The 21,503-nt window shown below is 44.3% G+C and overlaps 1 protein-coding gene across 1 annotated transcript; it reads right to left on the bottom strand.

Annotated features, from left to right (window-relative positions):
• Nucleotides 1-2,945: 2,945 nt before the first annotated feature.
• Nucleotides 2,946-18,447, bottom strand: LOC117096735 (disco-interacting protein 2 homolog C-like). The gene is made up of 4 exons (XM_033234138.1): nucleotides 18,376-18,447; nucleotides 17,438-17,548; nucleotides 3,281-3,406; nucleotides 2,946-3,001 (listed from the first exon to the last, which is right to left on the bottom strand). The coding sequence occupies exons 1-4, from the start codon at nucleotides 18,416-18,418 to the stop codon at nucleotides 2,946-2,948; spliced, it is 336 nt and encodes a 111-aa protein (XP_033090029.1). The 5' UTR covers nucleotides 18,419-18,447.
• Between the last annotated feature and the right edge of the window lie 3,056 nt (nucleotides 18,448-21,503).

Raw genomic sequence — 21,503 nt, 5'->3', positions numbered from 1 at the left:
CCGCCCACACCTGAGCTCTCGGCGCCAGGGTCTACAGGTGTTCTCCAGAGGGCAGGTGTACTGTGAGTGTGTCTCATTCATTCTCCTGCCCTCGCCCTCAGGTTCTGGCTGGCACAGCTGTGGTCATAGACTAAAAACAGTCACCTCGCTCGTTTTGTGCAGTTTTACAGTTGTTTTTGGCAGATGTGTGATTTGGGTCCCTGTTCTCTCATCATGACTTGAAGAAGTTTTGGCACATTATTCTTATATCTTTACATTTGAAAACTAAAGGAAAGTTTCACCCATAGACTATTATCGTTGCGACAGTCCTAATGAGAGTTTCTCCAGAAACTATGATTCAGGTCAGTAACCAGTCATTTCATAGAAGATAAACTTCAAGAACATTCTCTGAAGGACAATGAAGCTGAGTAAGCTCTAACCACTGTTACCAAATACCAAGAAAAATAGGTAAGAAAATGCAGCTAAGATTTTGTTCAAGTAAGTACGGTAATAAACATGCAAACTATCACTAAGCACAAAATAGACTGGGAGTAAAAAATTTTTATGATATCGACATTTATGATTTTACAAACTGCCCCATGTGATATCAAGAGGACTCCTGATGAAAATTTACAAAGGATGTTTTATGGTTTATATAAAAATGCTAGTCAAATAAATCCAAATATTTCACAAAAATAACATTTCAAATAATATTCTTTTATATTTTGCAGACATCTATACAATGAGGTTATTCATCACTCATGACCCAGTAACATTTCTCAGCAGTTGGATTCAATACGAGAAATAAGCAAATAACCGCACTGCTTCTTCCATTTCAAAGTCATTTCTCTTATAAAAAGTGGTCAAGAAAAATACCTGTTGCCTTAAATACTGGTTAGTGCCAAAAATTTGCTTTAAAATATTTCAAATGGGTTATCCTTTTACATCCATGTTGTTAGTTACACAAAGAACACATACAAATACAATTTTTTTTTACAATAAGTTTTGGCAAATTATAACCATAAACTAAACAAACAGGATTAAGCATACTATTTTTTGAGATAGAGTCTTGCTCTGTTGCCCAGGCTGGAGAGCAGTGACGTAATCATGGCTCACTGCAGCGTCAACCTCCCTGGGCCCAACTGATCCTCCCACCCCAGCCTCCCGAGCAGCTGGGACCACAGGCACACACCACCATGCCTGGCTGATTTCTGTATTTTTTGTAGGGACAGGGTTTGGGATGTTGCCCAGGTTAGTCTCAAATGCTGGGACTCAAGCAATCTGCCTGCCTTGGCTTCCCAAAGTGCTGAGGTTAGAGGCATGAACCACCACGCCTGGCCTAATCATTTTTAAAGAGTCTCGATTTATTATCATTATCTTTTTCTAATTGAGGTGGGGGTCTTGCTCTGTTGCCCAGGCTGGAGTGCAGTGGTGCAATCTCATCTGACAGCAACCTCTGCCTGCCAGGCTCAAGTGATTCTCCCACCTCAGCCTCCCAAGTAGGTGGGAGTACAGGTGTACACCGCCAGGCCCAGTTAATTTTTTGTACTTTTGGTGGAGACAAAATGTACAAAAGGTATTTCTGTACATTTTGCCATGTTTTCCAGTCTGTCTTTGAACTCTTGGGCTCGAACCATACACCTGCCCTGGACTCCCAAAGTGCTGGAGTTATTGGCATGAGCTACCATGCCCAGCCCTTAATGATGCACCATGGCTTAATATTAAAATAAAGAAAGGGAAGAGCCCAAGGGAGCACGTTGGCAGAAAGGGCTCCCTTGCCAACAACCTTGCTAGCACGGTGTTCACTCCCTTGCCTGCTGGCACTGTATTCTTTAGATGAAGAACACTTTATGTGTCAATGAAAAACAAAAACAATATAGGAACACCCTGTCTCTACAAAAACTTAAAAATTAGCTGGGTGTGGTGGTGTGCCCCTGTGGTCCCAGCTGCTTGAGGCTGAAGTGGGAGGACCGCTTGAGCCCAGGTGGTCGCAGCTGCAGTGAGCCAAGAGCTGTGACCATGATGCTGAATTCCAACCTTGGTGACAGAGCAAGACCTTGTCTCAAAACAAAAAGCAACGAAAACCCAAAATGATGCACTGTATAAGTTCTGTCCTGTAAATTTCAGTACCTTCATTTGTAAAGGTACATAAAGGTGAAACTCAAGAGCTGCTTGGAATAATGTGGGCATATGCTTGACCTCACCTCTGATCTGAAGCACGTCCTTCTGTCTCACTGCTTGCCAAGACTAAGCTAAACTTCAAAAGTAAAAATACTCCCCAAAATGTTGTACATTTTCAACTATTCATATTGTACCTTAAGTTTCTCTTGTACTGGAGGAAAAACATGGTGTCATTTAAAGTGATATGTAACTTCAACGTGAGATGTAAGGTGATTCAGGTCCTTTGAGAAGACAATCTTGCAACAACGACATGAATAATGTTGGAATCAAAATCACAGAAACTAAACACCAAATAACGTAGGTTCAATCCATGTTTCTAACAAGTATCTGGATAACTAAACTTTCTGCTTTACTTGGGTGTGAAGATCATGAAATATACTTTATAATTATTTGGGCAGAGAAAATAGAGAATTGGGTTAGTTATTTAAAATTCAAGATTAAATGAAAGCAGTATTATATAACAGAAATATAAATTGGCTATTAACTTCAGTACTTTAGATCAGGGGTTGGCAGGTCTGTGCACCAAATCTGGGCCACTGTTCTTGTAAATAAAGTTTTATTGGTACATAGCCATACATACTTGCTATCAACCATGGCTGAGGGCAGAGTTGAGTGGTTATGAGAGACCTTATGGCCTGCAGGAACTAAAATACTATCTGGCACCTTGCAGGCAAAGTTTATGACCTGATTCGGGTAACTGCCTAAACTGTCCAATTCGCTTGTTCTAAAACAATCCAACAATATAGCACACTTATCTGAAGATTTGAGAACACGCATGCACCAGCCTAATCAGAAGAAAAGTCCAATTCCACCCAGAGGGCTACAAACTCTTCCTTTTTCCCTACAAAGAATTAAATGAATAAAATTGTGTGAGATTTTACTGGTATGTATCATATGTATGAGTCTTGATGAAAAGTTAAAAACGTGTATTTATACAGATACATAATAATGTTACTTTTCCTTCCATGTTTAACTCTTACACTATTTTTGGACTTCTGGTTCACAAAATCTGCATTTCTGCACCATGATTTTGAAGGCAAAAACCCGACTGCTGGGCTAGTGGTCAATTCTGAGGCACCCAGCATGTTCAGGAGGCAGCGTCGGGGAGCGTATCCCTTACCTGAAGGGGTGTAGGTGTCCATGGAGGCCTGCACGACCAGGGACCTGCATTTGGAAGGCATAGGCACCACCATCTTCCGCTCTTTGTGTTTGGCCAGAGCTGCCTGGACAGCTTCCGTGTGGAGGTCTGAAACGGAGACAGCTCAGTCACTCAGTGCTCAGCTGAGGTCCCAGAGGCCAAGCTGCACCCTCCTCTCTGTCCCTGCAGCAAGGTTCATCCACCTTCTGAAACTCACCAACAGATGGGTGGGTGAGGAAAGAAAATCAATGTTTATAATTCCAGTAAAGACATAAAAATTTATTCACAGACTTTTAATTATTTATTTTATTACTGCAGAATCCATATCCACAAGCAAACACTGGTTGTAAACTGCGCTGAGATTTTTCTTTTTAGGGTGAATGGACCTTGATCTTTGGAGATTCTTTGTAGGTCACGTGTTTGAGCCTCCAAATTCTTTCACTGTACCGCTGAGAGGAGTGTGCACGCCTCACAGCCCAACTCACACAGCCACGGTCACAGCTCAGCTGAACAGCAGCCATGGGCCAGGACTGTGTTGGCTATTGATATGGTTTGGCTGCGTCTCCACCCAAATCTCAACTTGAATTGTACGTCCCAGAATCCCCATGTGTTGTGGGAGGGACCTAGGGAGAGGTAATTGAATCACTGGGGTCTGTCTTTCCTGTGCTATTCTTGTGATAGTGAATAATTCTCATAAGATCTGATGGTTTATCAGGGATTTCCGCTTTTGCTTCTACCTCATTTTCTCTTGCTGCTGACATGTAAGAAGTGCCTTTCGCCTCCCACCATGATTCTGAGGCCTCCCCAGTCATGCAGAACTGCAAGGCCAACTAAATCTCTTTTTCGTCCCAGTCTTGGGTATGTCTTTATCAGCAGCATGAAAATGGACTAAAACAACCATTAACACATTTTGTGGCTATTAACCCATTACATTAATTCCACACATTCACTGAATGCCTCCTCTGTAAGTCCCTACAGGCTGGGGACGCAGTGGTGATAAGGCAGACAGTCTCATGGCATCTCAAGCAGGCCACTTCCTAATGGATGAGACAGGTGATAGATGGGTAGAGAATTAAAGCAGAGACAGACACAGCGGCAACTCCAAACTGTGAAGCCAGGGAAGAATCCCTTAACATAAAATCAGAACAACAGGAATGAACCATACCGGCTGTCAAGAAGAGAATCTTCGAGACGCAGGCAAAAATCTGCTCAACGGCCCTAAACTGAGTGAGAACGGTGTTAGCAGAAAAAAAACACCACCACCAAAAATGGCCATTATGAGTGAAGATGGGTTCGGGGAGAGGGTCCCCAGGACGGGGAAGTTTTCTCTGAAGCTGTGAGAATGATCCCACTGAAAGGGAATCGGACGTGGCTTTCTGGCTTAAACCCCCCGCGCTGCCACCTGAGACAGGACGCAGACCTGCCCATCATGCTTGTGGGCGTGATGCCCACAAGCAGCTCATCGCACTGCTTGGTCTTGGTCAGCCTTTGCGCATACTTCTCTCCCTAACTAGATAAAGAGCCTGGTCTTCTGGCCACTATTTCTAATTCCCAGGTCAAAAATCACTATGTGACTGACTTGGCTCATGGCCGAAAACTGAAGGGATCAATGAGGTGACAAGTCCACTCACTTCCACAAATCACTTTTTGTTTCGCATATTCTCCATTTGAAACTTTTTGGATGTAATTTCAAATACACAGAAAATCTGCAAGACCAGCGTAGTGAATTCTCACATAACTTACCAGGCTCAACTTAGGACCAACTGCTCCTGTCTTACATCTGCTTTCCCCCTCTCCCCCATGAATTTTCTAAGTCAAATGAAAATAAATTTCAGATACTATGTCCCTCCATACCTAAATGTTTCAATGTATTTCCTAAACACAAGGATATTCTCTCACATTCAATTTCCTCAAGATCAGGAAATTAAACTGTCATATACAAAGTTCACTTTCAAATGGTGTCAACTGCCTCCATAATTTTCTTACTTTGTCTTCCTATTTTAAGATCCAATCTAGGATCATGAATTGATTTGTCATGTGATTTTTACCCTTCCAGAATCCAAGTTTCTCAGCTTTTGTGTTTCTTGAAATTGGAAATGTCAAAGAATGCAGGTCAGTTATTTTACAGCTTGTCCTTTATTTTGGTATCTTCCAGACTAGACTCAAGAGTATGCATTTTAGCAGGGACACCACAGAAGTCTGTCCTGTGTGACAATGGTAACATCAGCAACTCAGTGAAGGTGGTGCTTAAGTTCCTCCAAAGCAAAGATGCTACTTCTCATGTTGCAATTAAGATTTGGGAGGAGAGACCATGACACTATGTGCATATTCTCTTTTCCAGCAATTCTTCACTACTAGTTTTAGCATCCACTGATTTCCTGTCATTCCTTCTAAATCATTAGATCTTCTGTATTCACTTAAAAATAATTATTTTGTCTCTCAGCATTCATTTACATATGTCAATATGTACTCACGGAGTCTGGCTTGGTGGGTTATAATTCATAGTTACAATGGTTTATTTTGTTGCTCTACTGGTTCCAGATTTGACACTGGATTCCCCAGCCCTTGGACCAGGGCTCCTTCTAGTGAAGAACGGTGTTTAGAAGCTAAGACTGGGCACCGGGTGCTGCTGGGCATTGCCGGCAAGTAGAACACACAACACGCGTGTACACACATGTACACCCACACCCATCCACAGGCACTTCTGTCCCTGTCTACATCTGTCGGGAGCCACCAGCTTATACTGGTACCTCCTGCTGCAACCCAGTCCCACATGATCCATTCCAGGCTTTGGCCTTTTCTTATTTCTACCCCTCTTGCCAAGAAAGAAGCCTGGTTTCTGTAACACTCAATATATTCACTAATGTATTATGCTTATTTGCTTAAGCCTGGAGATACAGAAATGCTTTCAGAATTTCTATCTAATACAACTGTGAAAAATCTATCAAGTAGAGTTCAGTGTTCATTTGTAATTATTTTTCATTGTTTTTTGGAAGGAAGGGAGCACAAAGTATACACAGTGAAATGTTCAGATCTTAAGTACACTTGATGCATTTCAATAAATGGAAATCTAGTACTCTAATCAAATCTTTTGCCTCAAAGTTCCCACAAGTCCCCTCCCAGTCAATCCTGGCCCTCAAGAGACAGCCACTGTTCATTCTCAAGGAGTGTTCTTGGCCCTCTTCCGTCACCCGACACTCGCATAGATTCTCCATCGTCACATGGACTCCACGGCATGGTGTTCACTCTCTGTTCAGTTCAAGGCTCCTGGACCTTATCCCCGTTGTCGGTTTTGGTTTTAGTATTTTGTATGTTTTTCCTGATGGGAACTAGGACAATGTATGAATATATCAGAATTTGCTCATGTTTCTCCAGATGAGAGAGATTTATGTTGTTTCCAGTTTTTGGCTGTGACAATTTACTCTGGAGATAATGTGCATTCTTTTACAAAGACATAATTTTCATCTCTCCTTGGTAAATGTCTACAGCATACCTGCTGGGCCATATGGAAAGTGTACACATTTTAAAGAAACTGCCACACTGTTTGCTAAAGTGGCTGTGCCATTTTAAGTTTCCATCAGTCTGAGATCCAGCCTGTCATATCTTCACCAACACCTGCTACTGTCCTCCCTCTCCACTCTTGTGAAGGGGAACCTCATGGGTTTAAGTTGTACTTACCCAATGGCTCCCTGGCGCTCACCTTTCATGGGCCACTGGGCATCTGTATACATCTGTTGCGAAGAGTCTATCTTGCATGCTTGCAAAATTCACACCATTTCTGGTTGTTTGTACATTTCCTAAAATGTTCTAAATAAGGCCTTGTGTCTTCTGTAAATCAAATATCTCACCGCTTCTAAGTCTTTATGCCTTTTAGTTCTGACTCACTTCACTGACGAGGGCCCCTGTGCGTGCCATGAGAACGTGAACCACGGAGAACGGCCATGCTCCTGACACCCCTGACTGTGGGCAGAGCATCCCAGTTGCCACCACCAAGGAAGGGGGGTCAGTTCTTGTTTTTCGGGAATGACCTTTATCAAATGGAGAAAGTTCCCTTCTGTTCCTGATGTGATAGAAAATTTGTATAAGGACTATTAAATTTCAACAGATGTTTTCCAGTATCTACTGAGAGGATAAAATGGGTCTTCTGCTTTATTTTTTGTTAATATGGTGAATTACATTGGTTTTGGAATGATGAGCCAAGTGTGCAATGCCAAACTACACATCATGAGAACAAACTCTAAGTGGTCATGGTATTTTTCTCCCTTTTCCATATTTCTGGGTTTGATTTAGTAAGAATTTGTTAAAAGCTCTGGCATCTGTATGTCAACAAGAGTGAAAGGCGTGAGATTTTGCCTCACAGGCAAACTAACAAGGGAGCCAGCACCAGCCCAATGCGCTGACAGAGCCGGGACATTTCCGGGCCAGAAACAAAGGGCTTGTCACACACAGTGGGGCAGCAGGACCCACTCACCCCAGTCGATACTCAGGATCACACACAGTGGGGCAGCAGGACCCACTCACCCCCGTCGATACTCAGCGATATCCTGTACCACTTAAAGGACTTTCAAGCTCGTCTTGTGTAACAAAAGTTGACTTCTTCACCTCCCTGTACAAAGGCAAGATGTTATTTAGGCAAAACACAATTAATGATCACGTAAAGAACTGCTTACATTTTTCTGAGAAAATTTGTTTTTAGCAACCATGGCTCTCAAGGCACTCACTTGCACATTATACATAGTAGTGCTTGCGACGAAAGTCACGGCACCTTCCTACTCTTAATTTATCAAGAGTCCTGAAAGGTAAGTATTTTAAGGAGAAAAGTGGTATGTGGCTTACCCCAGGCTAAGGAGTAAGCCGGACTATTCTTGTGAAATATGCGATTTTTCTAATTAGAAAATCTGAGAACAAGGTATCATTGTGAGTCTGTTATCTCCAGGAAGGAGTGAAATGGGTGCTGAGAAATTAAGGGAGCCTCGGAATGGGAATCTCACAACCTCAAATGGGGAGTCCGGCAAATGGGAAAGCAGTCGCTCTGATTCACGACGTTTCGGAAAGATTCACATCCACTCCGCGCTGCGTTTGAGCGACTTTTCTTCCTGTGATGTGGACCCGACAGAAGAGAGGTCCCATGTAGACATTTGGCATTTGTGAGGGTCTGGCACCGTGACTCACTTCTACAGATTTTACATGTTTATGTATAAATTACAATGGCTCAACTATATAAAAACTGATAACAGTTATGGATCAATTCCCTCATTTCTCACTTGGGCCACACTTCCTGTTTCTGCAAGAACATATCGCTTGGCTGGAAGACACGATGTTGACATTGAAAAGAAAAAGGACCTTGTATAAAAATGATGCAGAGAATTCTTCTCAAAGGCCACTGTGACACACACTTTGTTGGTGACCAGCTGTCTACCAGCGGCAGCGAGAGAGACAGAGCTCTACGCGTGAGCAGCCACAGCTCCCGTGACCCACACCAAGACCCCCAGGGTGATGACAGGCCAACCAGCAGCCTTGGAACGTACACTTCCTTCCCGAAATAGCTTTCCGAGAGACAACAAACAGTGATAATTGCAGGCATTTCTATGACTGGGAAGCAAGAAACCCTCCCAGTCCTGTTCCTTCTACACCACATCCAGAACAGGCGTACACCTGATGTAGAAAGCTCCCGTGGCCTGAACAGATCATTTGATTCTAATTCAGATTGACCTAATCTCTGCAATGCAGTCCTACAAACAGATTTTCAAAAAGTTACCAAACCACTGCCTCAAAACTCATGCTTTCTCTGCTTCGAAAGAGGACATGTGACTTGGTTTATACGGCCACCAGAACACACAGAGAGTATTATCCTATTGCCCTTCAGTGCCCAGAAGAATCATGTGGTCTCTCACGGTAAAAACAAAACCACAACCACCACAACCCAGCTTTTCAAGTTGCAGGGAGTTTTACAGCCTTTTTCTATGTTGTCTTTCTTTTTGCCCCAAACTGGATCTTCTTTTTACTTTCTCCTTATTTCCTGAATATAATTTGATCAATACAATTAAAGTGCTTGTGTTAGAAGCAATTTTACTTAAAAAGAATTGAAAGAACTACATCAAAATATTAAGAGTAGCCATTTCAGAATGACAAGAGAACGATATATTGCTTTTTGTTCATTCTTTTCAACATTTGCAAAGTTTTTTGCCTTGAGTGCAGTCACTTTTGCAATCAGAGGTGAGAGTGCTTGATGGAATGAGGCCATGAAGCTCATACATCACCCAGTTTCTAACACAGAGCAATCTATGGGGCAGGATGGAGACACAGGAAAGGTTCATCTTAAAGCAATGCAAGTGCTTTTTTCATAAAGGCAAAAGACATTTTTAAAAGTGTTTGCACCATACACAAGTCTGCTAAATTTGGTCAAAAAACTGAGAGAAAACAGTAACAGAAGAACACTTCAGCCCACAGGGAGACCAGCACACCCAGCTCGAGGCCACTCCAGACGAGGACGGAGAGTGGTTTCCTCACAGCTGACCCACAGAATCGGGTAACACGCGCAGGAGGGAAACACGGGGACCACAAAGACGTCAGACTGTGGACTGCACAGCAAGAGACAGCAACACAAACTAGCGGAGTAATTAAAAACTATTGCAAAAAGATGTCCACATTCTATTTTAACCTGAAATCAGTGGCACGGTGACACTTCAACACATCTATAAACGGCACCCCTGAAGATTCCGTCAGACTCTACACTGAACAATGTTAAGATGAGTAACAATAACAGGATAGCCTCGCCACATTGTGTAATGGGGTCTTCTCAACACAGACCCTTAGAGCATGCTAACCCCGTCATCAAAACACAGTGAACACGTGGAGAAAGGACAACCTATCCAGGTGTGAAGATCAGCTTCTGAAGCACGCAGTGTAATTATGGCTGAAAGCATTTCCTGCAACACTGAGTGAAGTGTTTGAGTCAGAGTCTACCTCCATGTGCTAAATTGTTGCTGTGTTTAATACTCCCAATCCAACTCAAAATATCCAAGGCAGAAAGCAGCATCCAACCACGAACACCTAAAATAGCGATTAAATGGACAGCACTTTGTGGAAAGACCTTTCCCAACATGACACCTAGAGGGGAAAAGGAGGCAACCCATGCCACAATGGCCCCCTGGTTCCTCTCGATGCTCCTCCTGCGTCGTCAGCACAGCCAAGTGCTTTGCTAGTGCCCTGCTGCAGAGAAAACACCCCACACAGCTACTGGGGAGGTCTTCTTTTACGACATCCAACTTAAAAGGCCACATGTCCACTAGCCAGTGGCCCAAATCCCACAGGTGAGGGGAGACATCTGACCACAGGGCACAAGGGACAGGACGGACCCATCTCCCATAAGAGCCAACGCCAGCGGGTCACAGGGAGTCCTGGCCAGTCTGAGGCCCAGGTGAGAGGAAGGGGGCAGTGTTGGATGCACACTGGGCCAATTACTTAACCTATGTGCCAATTACTTAACCTATGTGCTCCCATTTCCTTGGGTGCAAATTAGGAACAGTGAGTCCCTGCCTGAGGGGTGTCTCATATGCATCTGTCTGCATATCTGTGTATTCGTTATTTATCTACCTGTCAATCATCCAGTAACAAGGAGGAACATGAGAGGAAATCAGGGTGACCTTGACATCCTAGTTGTGCACCTGCACAGAGGATGGTCTCTGGTTCTGCAACCAGGGTGACTCCGAGATGCTCAGCTTATGCACCTGCACAGAGGATGGTCTCCGATTCTGCACCCAGGATGACTCTGAGACGTCCAGCTCATGCACCTGCACAGATGATAGTCTCCAATTCCACAGCTACTTCTCTTTAGGGAATCAAGCTTACTGTGTGTAGGTTACAGGTGGTAGAATTTGCCTTAGCTATTCACTTACTGTGTAGAGGAGACTATGAACAGTTGGGTAGACAGTCCTTGAAGTGTCATTTATGTGAGATATAATGGAAAACTCTATTATTCCATGTATTCTGTTGTAGTTTTTAAAACTTAGGTACACGTTTTTGAGATGGAGTTTTGCTTCTTGTTGCCCAGGCTGGAGTGCGATGGTGCGGTCTCAGCTCACCACAACCTCCGCCTCGTGGGTTCAAGCGATTCTCCTGCCTCAGCCTCCCGAGTAGCTGGGATTACAGGCATGCACTACCATGCCTGGCTAATTTTGTATTGTTAGTAGAGACGGAGTTTCTCCATGTTGGTCAAGTTGGTCTCAAACTCAGGTGATCCGCCCGCCTTGGCCTCCCAATGTGCTGGGATTACATGCGTAAGCCATCACACCTGACCTCATTTTTGTTTTTAATCAATGACTGATTGGCATATGGAGCACACCCCATGGCCTTTGTATTGCCTGTGAAGTCTCAGGTGGCTCTCACTTTCTATGGAGCCAACCCAGAGCACTAATCTTTATATGTCATGGAGGCCACCCTTCAGGAAAGCAGGAGGAGTATAGGGGTCATTACAGGGGCTCCTTATTCTCTATTTCCTGCTGTTACAGGAATCTAGTTGTGAGTTCTCTAAATTTAGATATAATTTACTTTCTCTATAGTATATGCTCTCATGATTTTAACAATAAGATGTGAGATAAGAGGAGCTTATGTTAGTTCATTACTAACAGACACATTTCAGAATTTTGTATGCTTTTCTTTCTCCTGAGCTGACCAGGAACACTGGTCATTCACGAGGAAAGGGCTATGGCTCCTGGGGAGACTTGGCAGCTCGAGCTCTGTAACTACTCATCTTGCAGTAGAGCTACTGTGGTTGCTTCAGTGACTGAAATTATTTTTATATATTTTATTATACTTTAAGTTCTGGGGTACATGTGCAGAATGTGCAGGTTACATAGGTAAACATGTACCATGGTGGTTTGCTGCACTCATCAACCTGTCATCTACATTAGGCATTTCTCCTAATGCTATCCCTCCTCTAGTCCCCCAGCCCCCAACAGGCCCCAGTGTGTGACATTCCCCTCCCTGTGTCCTTGTGTTCTCATTGTTCAACTCCCATTTATGAATGAGAACATGTGGTGTTTAGTTTTCTGTTCTCGTATTAGTTGGCTGTGAATGATGGCTTCTAACTTCATCTATGTCCCTGCAAAGGACGTGAACTTACCCTTTTTTATTGCTGCATAGTATTCTGTGTTATATATATGCCGTATTTTCTTTATCCAGTCTATCATTGATGGGCATTTGGGTTGGTTCCAAGTCTTCACTATTGTAAACAGTGCCGCAACAAATATACATGTACATGTGTCTTTATAGTAGCATGATTTGTAATCCTTTGGTTATATACCCAATAATGGGATTGCTGGGTCAAATGGTATTTCTGGTTCTAGATTCTTGAAGAATTACCACACTGTCTTCCACAATGGTTGAACTAATTTACACTCCCACCAATGGTGCTTCTGTACATCCTCTTCAGCATCTGTTGTTTCCTGACTTTTTAGTGATCACCATTCTAACTGGCATGAGGTGGTATTTCATTGTGGTTTTGATTTGCATTTCTCTAACAACCAGTGATGAGCTTTTTTTCATATGTTTATTGGCCGCATGTCTTCTTTTGTGAAGTGGCTGTTCATATCCTTCATCAACTTCTTGATAGGGTTGTTTCCTTCTTGTAAATTTATTTTAAGTTATTTGTAGATTCTGAATATTAGCCCTTTTTCAGATGGGTGGATTGCAAAACTTTTCTCCCGTTTTGTAGGTTGCCTACTAACTCTGATGATAGTTTCTTTTGCTGTGCAGAAGCGCTTTAGTTTAATTAGATCCCATTTGTCAATTTTGGCTTTTGCTGCCGTTGCTTTTGGTGTTTTAGTCATGAAGTCTTTGGCCATGCCTTTGTCCTGAATGGTATTGCCTAGGTTTTCTTCTAGGGTTTTTATGGTTTTAGGTCTTACATTTAAGTCTTTAACCCAACTTGAGTTAATTTTTGTATAAGGTGTACAGAAGGGGCCCAGTTTCAGTTTCTGCATATGGCTAGCCTGTTTTCCCAACACCATTTATTAAATAGGGAATGCTTTCCCCATTGCTTTTGTCAGCTTTGTCAAAGATCAGATGATTGTAGATGTGTGGTGTTATTTCTGAGGTGTCTCTTCTCTTCCATTGGTCTATATATCTGTTTTGGTACCAGTACCAAAGCATTTTGCATTTCAGTATCATGCTGTTTGGTTATTGTAGCCTTGTAGTATACTTTGAAGTCAGGTAGCATGAAGCCTCCAGCTTTGTTCTTTTTGCTTAGGATTGCGTTGGCTATGTGGGCTTTTTTTTTTTTTTTTTTTTTTTTTTGGTTCCATATGAACTTTAAAGTAGTTTTTCCAATTCTGTGAAGAAAGTCAATGGTAGCTCGATGGGGATAGCATTCAACCTATAAATTTCTTTGGGCAATCAATATGGTCATTTTCATATTGATTCTTCCTATCCATGAGCATGGAATGTTTTTCCATTGTTTATGTCCTCTCTTATTTCCTTGAGCAGTGGTTCTGTAGTTCTCCTTAAAGAAGTCCTTCACATCCCTTATAAGTTGGATTCCTAGGTATTTTATTCTTTGAAGCAGTTCTGAATGGGAGTTCACTCATGATTTGGCTCTCTATCTGTTGTTGGTGTGTAGGAATGCTTGTGATTTTTGCCCATTGATTTTGTACCCTGAGACTTTACTGAAGTTGCTTATCAGCTTAAGGAGATTTTAGGATGAGATGATGGGGTTTTCTAAATATAAAATCATGTCATCTGTAAACAGAAACAATTTGACTTCCTCTCTTCCTATTTGAATACCCTTTCTTTCTCTTGCCTGATTGCTGTGGCCAGAATTTCCAGTAATATGTTGAACAGGAGTGGTGAGGGAGAGCATCCTTGTCTTGTGCCAGTTTTCAAAGGGAATGCTTCCAGTTTTTTCCCATTCAGTATGATATCGGACATCAAGGTCACCCCGATTTCCTCTCATGTTCCTCCTTGTTAACTCAACCTTCAGGTCCTATTGCTAGTATCTTTTGAGCATTTCTCAAATCTCACTGATACTGATTTTTTGTTTGTTTGTTTTTTGTTTTTTTGTTTTGTTTTGTTTTTTGTTTTTTTTTGGAGACACAGTCTCACTCTGTTGCCCAGGCTAGAGTGCAGTGGTGTGATCTCGGGTGACTGCAACCTCCGCCTCCTGGGTTCAAGAGATTCTCCTGCCTCAGCATCTGGAGTAGCTGGAATTACAGGCATGAGCCACCGCACGCCCGGCTAATTTTGTATTTTTTGTAGAGATGGGGGTTTCACCATGTTGGCCAGACTGGTCTCGAACTCCTGACTTCAGGTGATCAACCTGCCTCTGTCTCCAAAAGTGCTGGGATTAGAGGCATGAGCCACAGTGCCCAGCCCCAACAGATATCTCTTAAGTACACATCAGTTTCAGGCATTCAGGGTTGTTTAGACTCCCCCACTTTCAAGCCCAGGCTCCATGCTGCTGCTAAAGTGATCTTCAAACTCTGACTGGCCCTCACTGGCCCTTTGCCTAAAATCTTCTAGTAGTTCCCCATCATCTTCAGGATGAAGTCCAAATTCCCAAGCATGATGCTCAAGATGCTATAACCTGGCCCCTCCTATCTGACTTCTTGCTCTTCCCCAAATGTGTCATGCTCCCTCATCTTCCTTCAAAATATAGAAGCCAGGCAATATTTCAGGTGCTTGGCCTACACGAATGAACAAAACAGAGATCCTGGCCTGTGTGGACCTCATATTCTTATGGGAGAATGTGAGAGGTAGGGAGGTGGATGGTGGAAGAATGGCTGAGTAATTGGGTAAATGGATGAGATGCCTGATGATAGATGGATGGATGGTGGACATAAATGGATGATTGATAGGTAAGTAGATGATTGGTGAATGCGTAGACAGATACAGAGAGGTTGATAAATGGATGACTGACAGGTTGATAAATAATGAATACACAGATATGCAGACAGATGAACAGAGTGTTGTGTGGTTATAACAGCAATGGAGACAAGAGTCAGGATGGGGAATGGGAGGGATTGTGTATGAAGAGGTGCTGTATGTCACAATTTTACAAAAACAGGAGAAATGAACCCTACTTCTCACGTTGGGTCTGGCTTCCCCTTCAGAGCAGAGCCTGCAGTCTCTGAGCTGAAGTGTCGGTCTCCTCCACCCACCCTCCCACTCTCAGCCACCCCCTCTGCCGTGTGCCTCTCTTCCCCACGCCTTCCTGCCTTTGAAGAAGTGAGGTAAGGTGCACGGGTGAACAGAAAACGCGCCCGAAACCAAGAGATCACCATCTCCTGCTACACCCACCTCTCTCAGGCTTTTATCAAGCGAGAAGAGCGTGTGACAACCACAACCCGCCACACTTATCTCGTGGAGTAGCTGGGACTGTGAAGATTGCACGATCCAAAGGTAAACACAGGGTTTATCAACCCCGCTGCAGCATCATGGAGAGAGAATGTAGGAAACAGATGCACTGGTGACTGACGTGGATCTCCTCTCTCCTGTGTGGTAAGATGTCAGGCCAAAGCTGGGCTTGCATCCTCCTGCGAGGAGCGGGCCCATGTGATCGTCAGCCATCAGGCAGCCTCCCTGAATTTCAGTTTCCTCATCTATAAAATGGAAGACAGACCCCCACTGACTTCCGTGAGAACTGAAGCGATGTGAACTCACACCTGCGTGCACGTCTGGGTGTGTTGTGTGTTCACAGACAGGGCGCCCACACGGCGGCACTGACACACGGTAAGGGAAGCGTTCACCCCAGGCTGACAGCACGCGGGCACCTCCACACTCCTGAACTTGACAGGGGCCTCCAAGACACCCACGTGAGTAAGAGAAGGTCTCAATGTGTCAGGGCTTAAGACAGCTGTGAAATAACGGAGGTTGGATTTGGGAGCAAATCCTCCTTCATTCCATCCCCACGTTTTCCTGGGGTCAAAGTGTCCCTGGAGAAAGCAGCAGGGGGCGCCGTGGAGGAGGCACCAGCTTTTCATTCAGGCTCTCAGGTGCGTCCTTCTCGTTTGCACAGGTGACACTCCCCGAGGCCATAAAATCTCTCCAGAAAGAGCAGAGCCAAGAGGCCAGGCAGACGGCGACTGAGGAGGATGCAGAAGTGGCTGATCACATGAGCCTGTGTGGACCAAGAGATTCGTTACAGCACGACGGACTCACAGCCTTTCCTCCACCACGGGTGAGTTCTATCATCCCTTAGACTCAGTTTTTTCTTCTGACACAGGAGACAGCAGTCACAACTTCACCTGCTTATCATGAAAGCTCCATGTGACAACAATGTGAGAACGCCAGTGAAGGACATTTGAAAAACAAAGCGATTCATGAATCGGGTCCGTCACCAGCGACCAACCCCCTGCCCTCACCGGTGCCCTGGGAACTACACAAGAATTCACAGGTAATTTTCTTTTAAAGAAGTAACTTTGACCTACATGTTGGAAAAACTCAGAGTAATTCAAACATCAATCACAGCCTGAGTTCTTTGTTGTTTTTGAGATGGAGTTTTCCCCTGTCTCTGAGCTGGGGTGCAGTAGTGTGATCTTGGCTCACTGCAACTTCCGCCTCTCAGGTTCAAGCATTTCTCCTGCCTCAGCCTGCTGAGTAGCTGGAACTACAGGTGCCCGACAGCCTAAGTTCTCTGTTGCTAAATTAATGAAATTTCAGCTGGCCATGCCCAGGTGGCAGTGGCAACTCAGGCTCCAGACAGCCCGGTGCAGATGAAAACACGGAGGAAAAACAAACAGGAAACACATGACAATGTGTGGTTTTCATTTCTGTTTAGAAAAGTAGACCTGGAAAACAAATCACTGAAGGTAAGGAAAAGAAAAAACTATGCTAGCAACCATGATTAAAAAGTTATTTAACAGTGATGCCTAAAAATGAGAAAAATTTGGCACAAGATTATAATCTTTTCAGTTAGTATGAAATTCTGAATGGTAGACAATGTGGGCTTGGAAACCACGTGAACAGCTATTTACCAGACACTGGGGTCTCCCAAGAGGGTGTGTCTGCACACAAAGCTGGAGGCCCATCGTGTGCTGGAGGCCCACACCCACCACGCTTCTGCCTTGCCCAATGGTTGGGCACAGGCTCCCTCCTGGCACAAGCGACAGATGGACGTATTGTCACACCCCACCCCGTGCTTACCTGACTGATAGTGCTCATCTCGTGACCCTGAAGACCTTCGGCAGTGGTAGCAAGAGGCAGAGGAAGGAGTGACAGGAGCCTGGAGTTCTTGCAGCAAAGCTTGGTCCACCCCTGGATTTCAAGGAAAACAGCAGAGTGAGGTGTGGCTGTGCTCAGCAGACTCTAGGAAATCATTCCCTCCATCCTCACAGCAAAGCCAGAGCTACCCACGGGACTGGACATGGCGGCACCTCAGAGCCCACAGGCAGGAGGGCCAGGACTGACGGGGAAGCTCTCCCACAGCCAGGGAGACCCCTCCTGCCTGGATGCCACCAGGGCCCCTCTCACAGCACAAGGGTCCACTGACAGGCAGGGAGAGACACAAACTCAGCCACAGGTAGCAATTGAATTCCTGGGAGTTACAGAAACAGGGCGCAAGACACAGACTCAAGTTATGACCTTTCATGTAATAAATATACAGAATGGGTTGTATAAGTTCTTAAGAAAATTTAAAAGTTATTACTAAAGCAATTTTTAAAACAAATCTTACAGGATAATTTAACAATATAATTTAGGTAACCAGGACATACCATGAATGTCCAGCTTTGCTCATTCCAGATTACTCTCTGGAAACTTACTCCATTTGATGCCAAGTGTTAACAGATTGTATTCGACTATGAATTACAATTATTTGATGAATTACAAAAAACGTTAATGTGGTCAGATAAAACGATTTAATAGTATTGGTCAAAACACTGACGTGAATCCACCTGTCACAGCACTGGTTATACTCAGGTAACAACAGGGTGGCAAGGAACACAACTAGATGAAACTAAGCCCCCAAAGGAAGGACATCATCATCATAGTTCCATGAAGAACTGCTCTGATACCGTGGGAAAAATGTCATCCCCACAATTCTGTGAATGGCTCTGAAACCACAGAAAGAACATCATCCTCACAGTTCCACGAAGAACTGCTCTGAGTCCATGAGAAGGATGTCATCCTCACAGTTCCACGAAGAACTGCTCTGAGACCACAGGAAGGACGTCATCATCACAGTTCCACGAAGAACTGCTCTGAGACCACGGGAAGGATATCATCCTCACAGTTCCGTGAACGGCTCTGATACCACAGAAAAGATGTCATCCTACGTCATCCTCACAGTTCCATGAAGAACTGCTCTGAGACCGCAGAAAGGACATCATGCTATGTCATCCTCACAGTTCCGTGAAGAACTGCTCTGAGACCATGGGAAGGATGTCATCCTCACAGATCCATGAAGAACTGCTCCGAGACCACGGGGAGGATGTCATCGTCACAGTTCTGTGAAGAACTGCTCTGAGACTGAGCACCAATCACTAACAGATGCTTCTTCAGAAATGGATCAGTAATATTTGATTGAAAGTAAACTAGAAATAATGTTTTAAGTTAACAAAAGAAATATTTAGTCTCTGGTTTTCCATGATGGACTCTTATGACAGCTGTAGAGTCTGTGGGCTTCATATTCCTCTTACTAGGGTGGTTTCTGCACGTCAGCTTTTGATGGTGCATGTGCAGACCCTACGTATCAGGCTGGTGAGTTCAGAACTAAGTGAAGCACAGCTCCACACCCCGCCACCACTGCCCCATGCTCCGCCAGCGCTCCCCAATCCTGTCACAGTTCCCCCATCCCATCATTTTGTTAAATCTCACGTGCTCTTCTTTCAGCAGCATCCAAATCACCATCAGTTCCTGAGCAACAAACTGCTGCTACCAACCTCTTGCAGTCATCATCTACAAATGATCTTTTAAAAACGATCTTCAATTACCTTTTTATCAAACAGACACATTTTAGGAAATCAAAGAAATGATCTTCAATTACCTTTTTATCAAACAGACACATTTTAGGAAATCAAAGAGTGTTATCAAGTCTCACGTGAAAAACAGTAGTTATCTGGCACTTACATTCAAAAACATGGACTTACCACACGACTTCCTGAATTGTCCTTTAGACACCACCCTTTACACCATTGTGGTCATTATGTCAGGGTCTGCAGTGTGCTACAAATACCGTCCTATCTTACGCTTTTCAATGATTCTGGAGTTAATACTTTTTATCTATTTTCCATTATCCTGGCTTTCAATGTACCTATTGCCAACCCTTTCACAGTTCTTCTGCAGAACTGAAAAACTCTTTTCCATACTTTCTTGCCCACAATCAAACACTGATAACCTGGTGAGAATCTCTGTTTGATTTTCCTGGAAATCCTCTTGGAGCCCCGCCCCCATCCCCAACGTGCTACCATCACTGGGCTGCTCCTTTCTTCCCACTGGCCGTGCTGCTCACTATGTTGGTCACTCGTTCTCAGCCCCGCGACGCCCCCTCCTCTCCCCACTCTCTCATCCTAAAGAAGCACCTCCAGTGCTTCAGAAAGGACGGACGAGAAGGAACACTTGGGGACCCCGCATGTCCGAAAGTGCTTTTCTCTCTACCCCAGTGAGACTGGGTCTTTCTCCTAGATATGGACTTCTAGGTGCAAGTTACTTCTATTCATTGCCTTTCATTTCCATTATTGGTGAGAAGTTAAACGTCATTCTGATGCTATAATCTTTACGTAATATCCATTCCTTTCTCTTCTTTGATAGTCTTTTCTTCATTCCCACTGGAGGAGCTGCAAGCCAGGTTGTAATATCTATTCCTTTCTTTTCTCCCTTAATAATCTTTTATGCTGTAAACCAGGTTTTTCTTCTCACGGGGGCACACGACCAGATCTTCCCCCAGGAGGGCTTCATCGGGGCTGTTTCATTTGCCTGACGAATCCTCTCCTCTCCTGTTTCATAACCAAACACAGGCACATTCATCCCTCTGGGCTGGGCTGTTTCCTCCATGTGTGCTCTGACCTGGGGCCTGTTTTCAGTACCACCCCCAAATCTGGAGCCTCTCTGGTTTAATTTCTCCAGATAACAGACATGGCTGGGAAGTGGGGGAAGAGGTGGCCGCCTGCTTCCTGGACACCGTTCTCTGGGTTCCACGTGTACAGCACCCATGGCTACCCCCCCGTGTCTGCATCTTGGCTTCCTCCATTTTGCTAAATGATAAACCATAAATTCCTCTACTTGACTTCTCTTGTGCTGTGGACTTATAGTCACTGACATCTTAGCACAGTTTGGAGAAACAGAGACAAATGCACACTTCCAAGTTGCCAAGTGTAACCAGTGGCTGGACACCTTCAATCTCAATACCGCACCTATCCAGTCCATGCAAACGTGCTTCTTAGGATTACCTCCAACCCTAACCTCCTCTTGGTGCCCACGGATGATGGTGTATGGAGTTCTAGGCTGCTGCTCGGCTTCTCACAGACCTTACGTGTCTGATCTCAGAAAGCTACTTTTGCATACCAACTTTGTGAATATCTCCTTTCATAGGTGGAAATGCAAAGTTTCCAACAAAAGTTTGAAAACAAATGAATAAAACAGAAGACTAGCTTCTACAGGTTGCAATAAGACAGCAAAAGAAACAAGTATGAACATGCACATTTCCTTCATTCATTTTCCTCTGACATCATCCCAAACGAGGCTGAAGGTGGCTTAACGGTGTGTTCTGGGAAGAAAAAAGCCACAACTGAATAGGTGTCGCTCAAATGGATTCCAGCCTGTCACCGCACAGGACCCAGGAGTAGCAGAGGGACGTCCCCACTGTTCCCATCACAGGGAAACCAAGTGCGGCTACCGGAACAGATGCCTCTTGGTAGCAAGAACACAAATGATCACTAAGATGCACGGCTACAGCATAGTGCTTTGCGATACTGAGAGCTCACGTTCATAGTCATGTTCAGTTTAGGGAACTGTGGTTGAAAATCAGCTCTCAGGAGCATCACAAAGACTGGAAGCCTCTTGACAGAAGGTGTGGTCAGGGGAGAGAGGCTGGCATGGTCCCTGGAAGGGGGTGTCCCCAGGGAGATGGGGTGGCTGCCTTCAAACATTCAAGCCTCTTCAGGCAAAAACATGGCTGAGATGGAGATAAGGTTCTCCTCCCAGGAGCACCTGCTCAACTTTCACGCCTTGGCCACGCGAGGCACCAGCTCAACTCCAGTCCTCCGGGGACGGG

The sequence above is a fragment of the Trachypithecus francoisi genome, unplaced genomic scaffold (assembly GCF_009764315.1).
Source record: "Trachypithecus francoisi isolate TF-2019V2 unplaced genomic scaffold, Tfra_2.0 Lachesis_group14, whole genome shotgun sequence".
In the NCBI taxonomy this organism is placed as follows: Eukaryota; Metazoa; Chordata; class Mammalia; order Primates; family Cercopithecidae; genus Trachypithecus; species Trachypithecus francoisi.
Note: the sequence above shows the minus strand (reverse complement) of the source record. Positions and strands in the feature narration are given on the sequence as shown.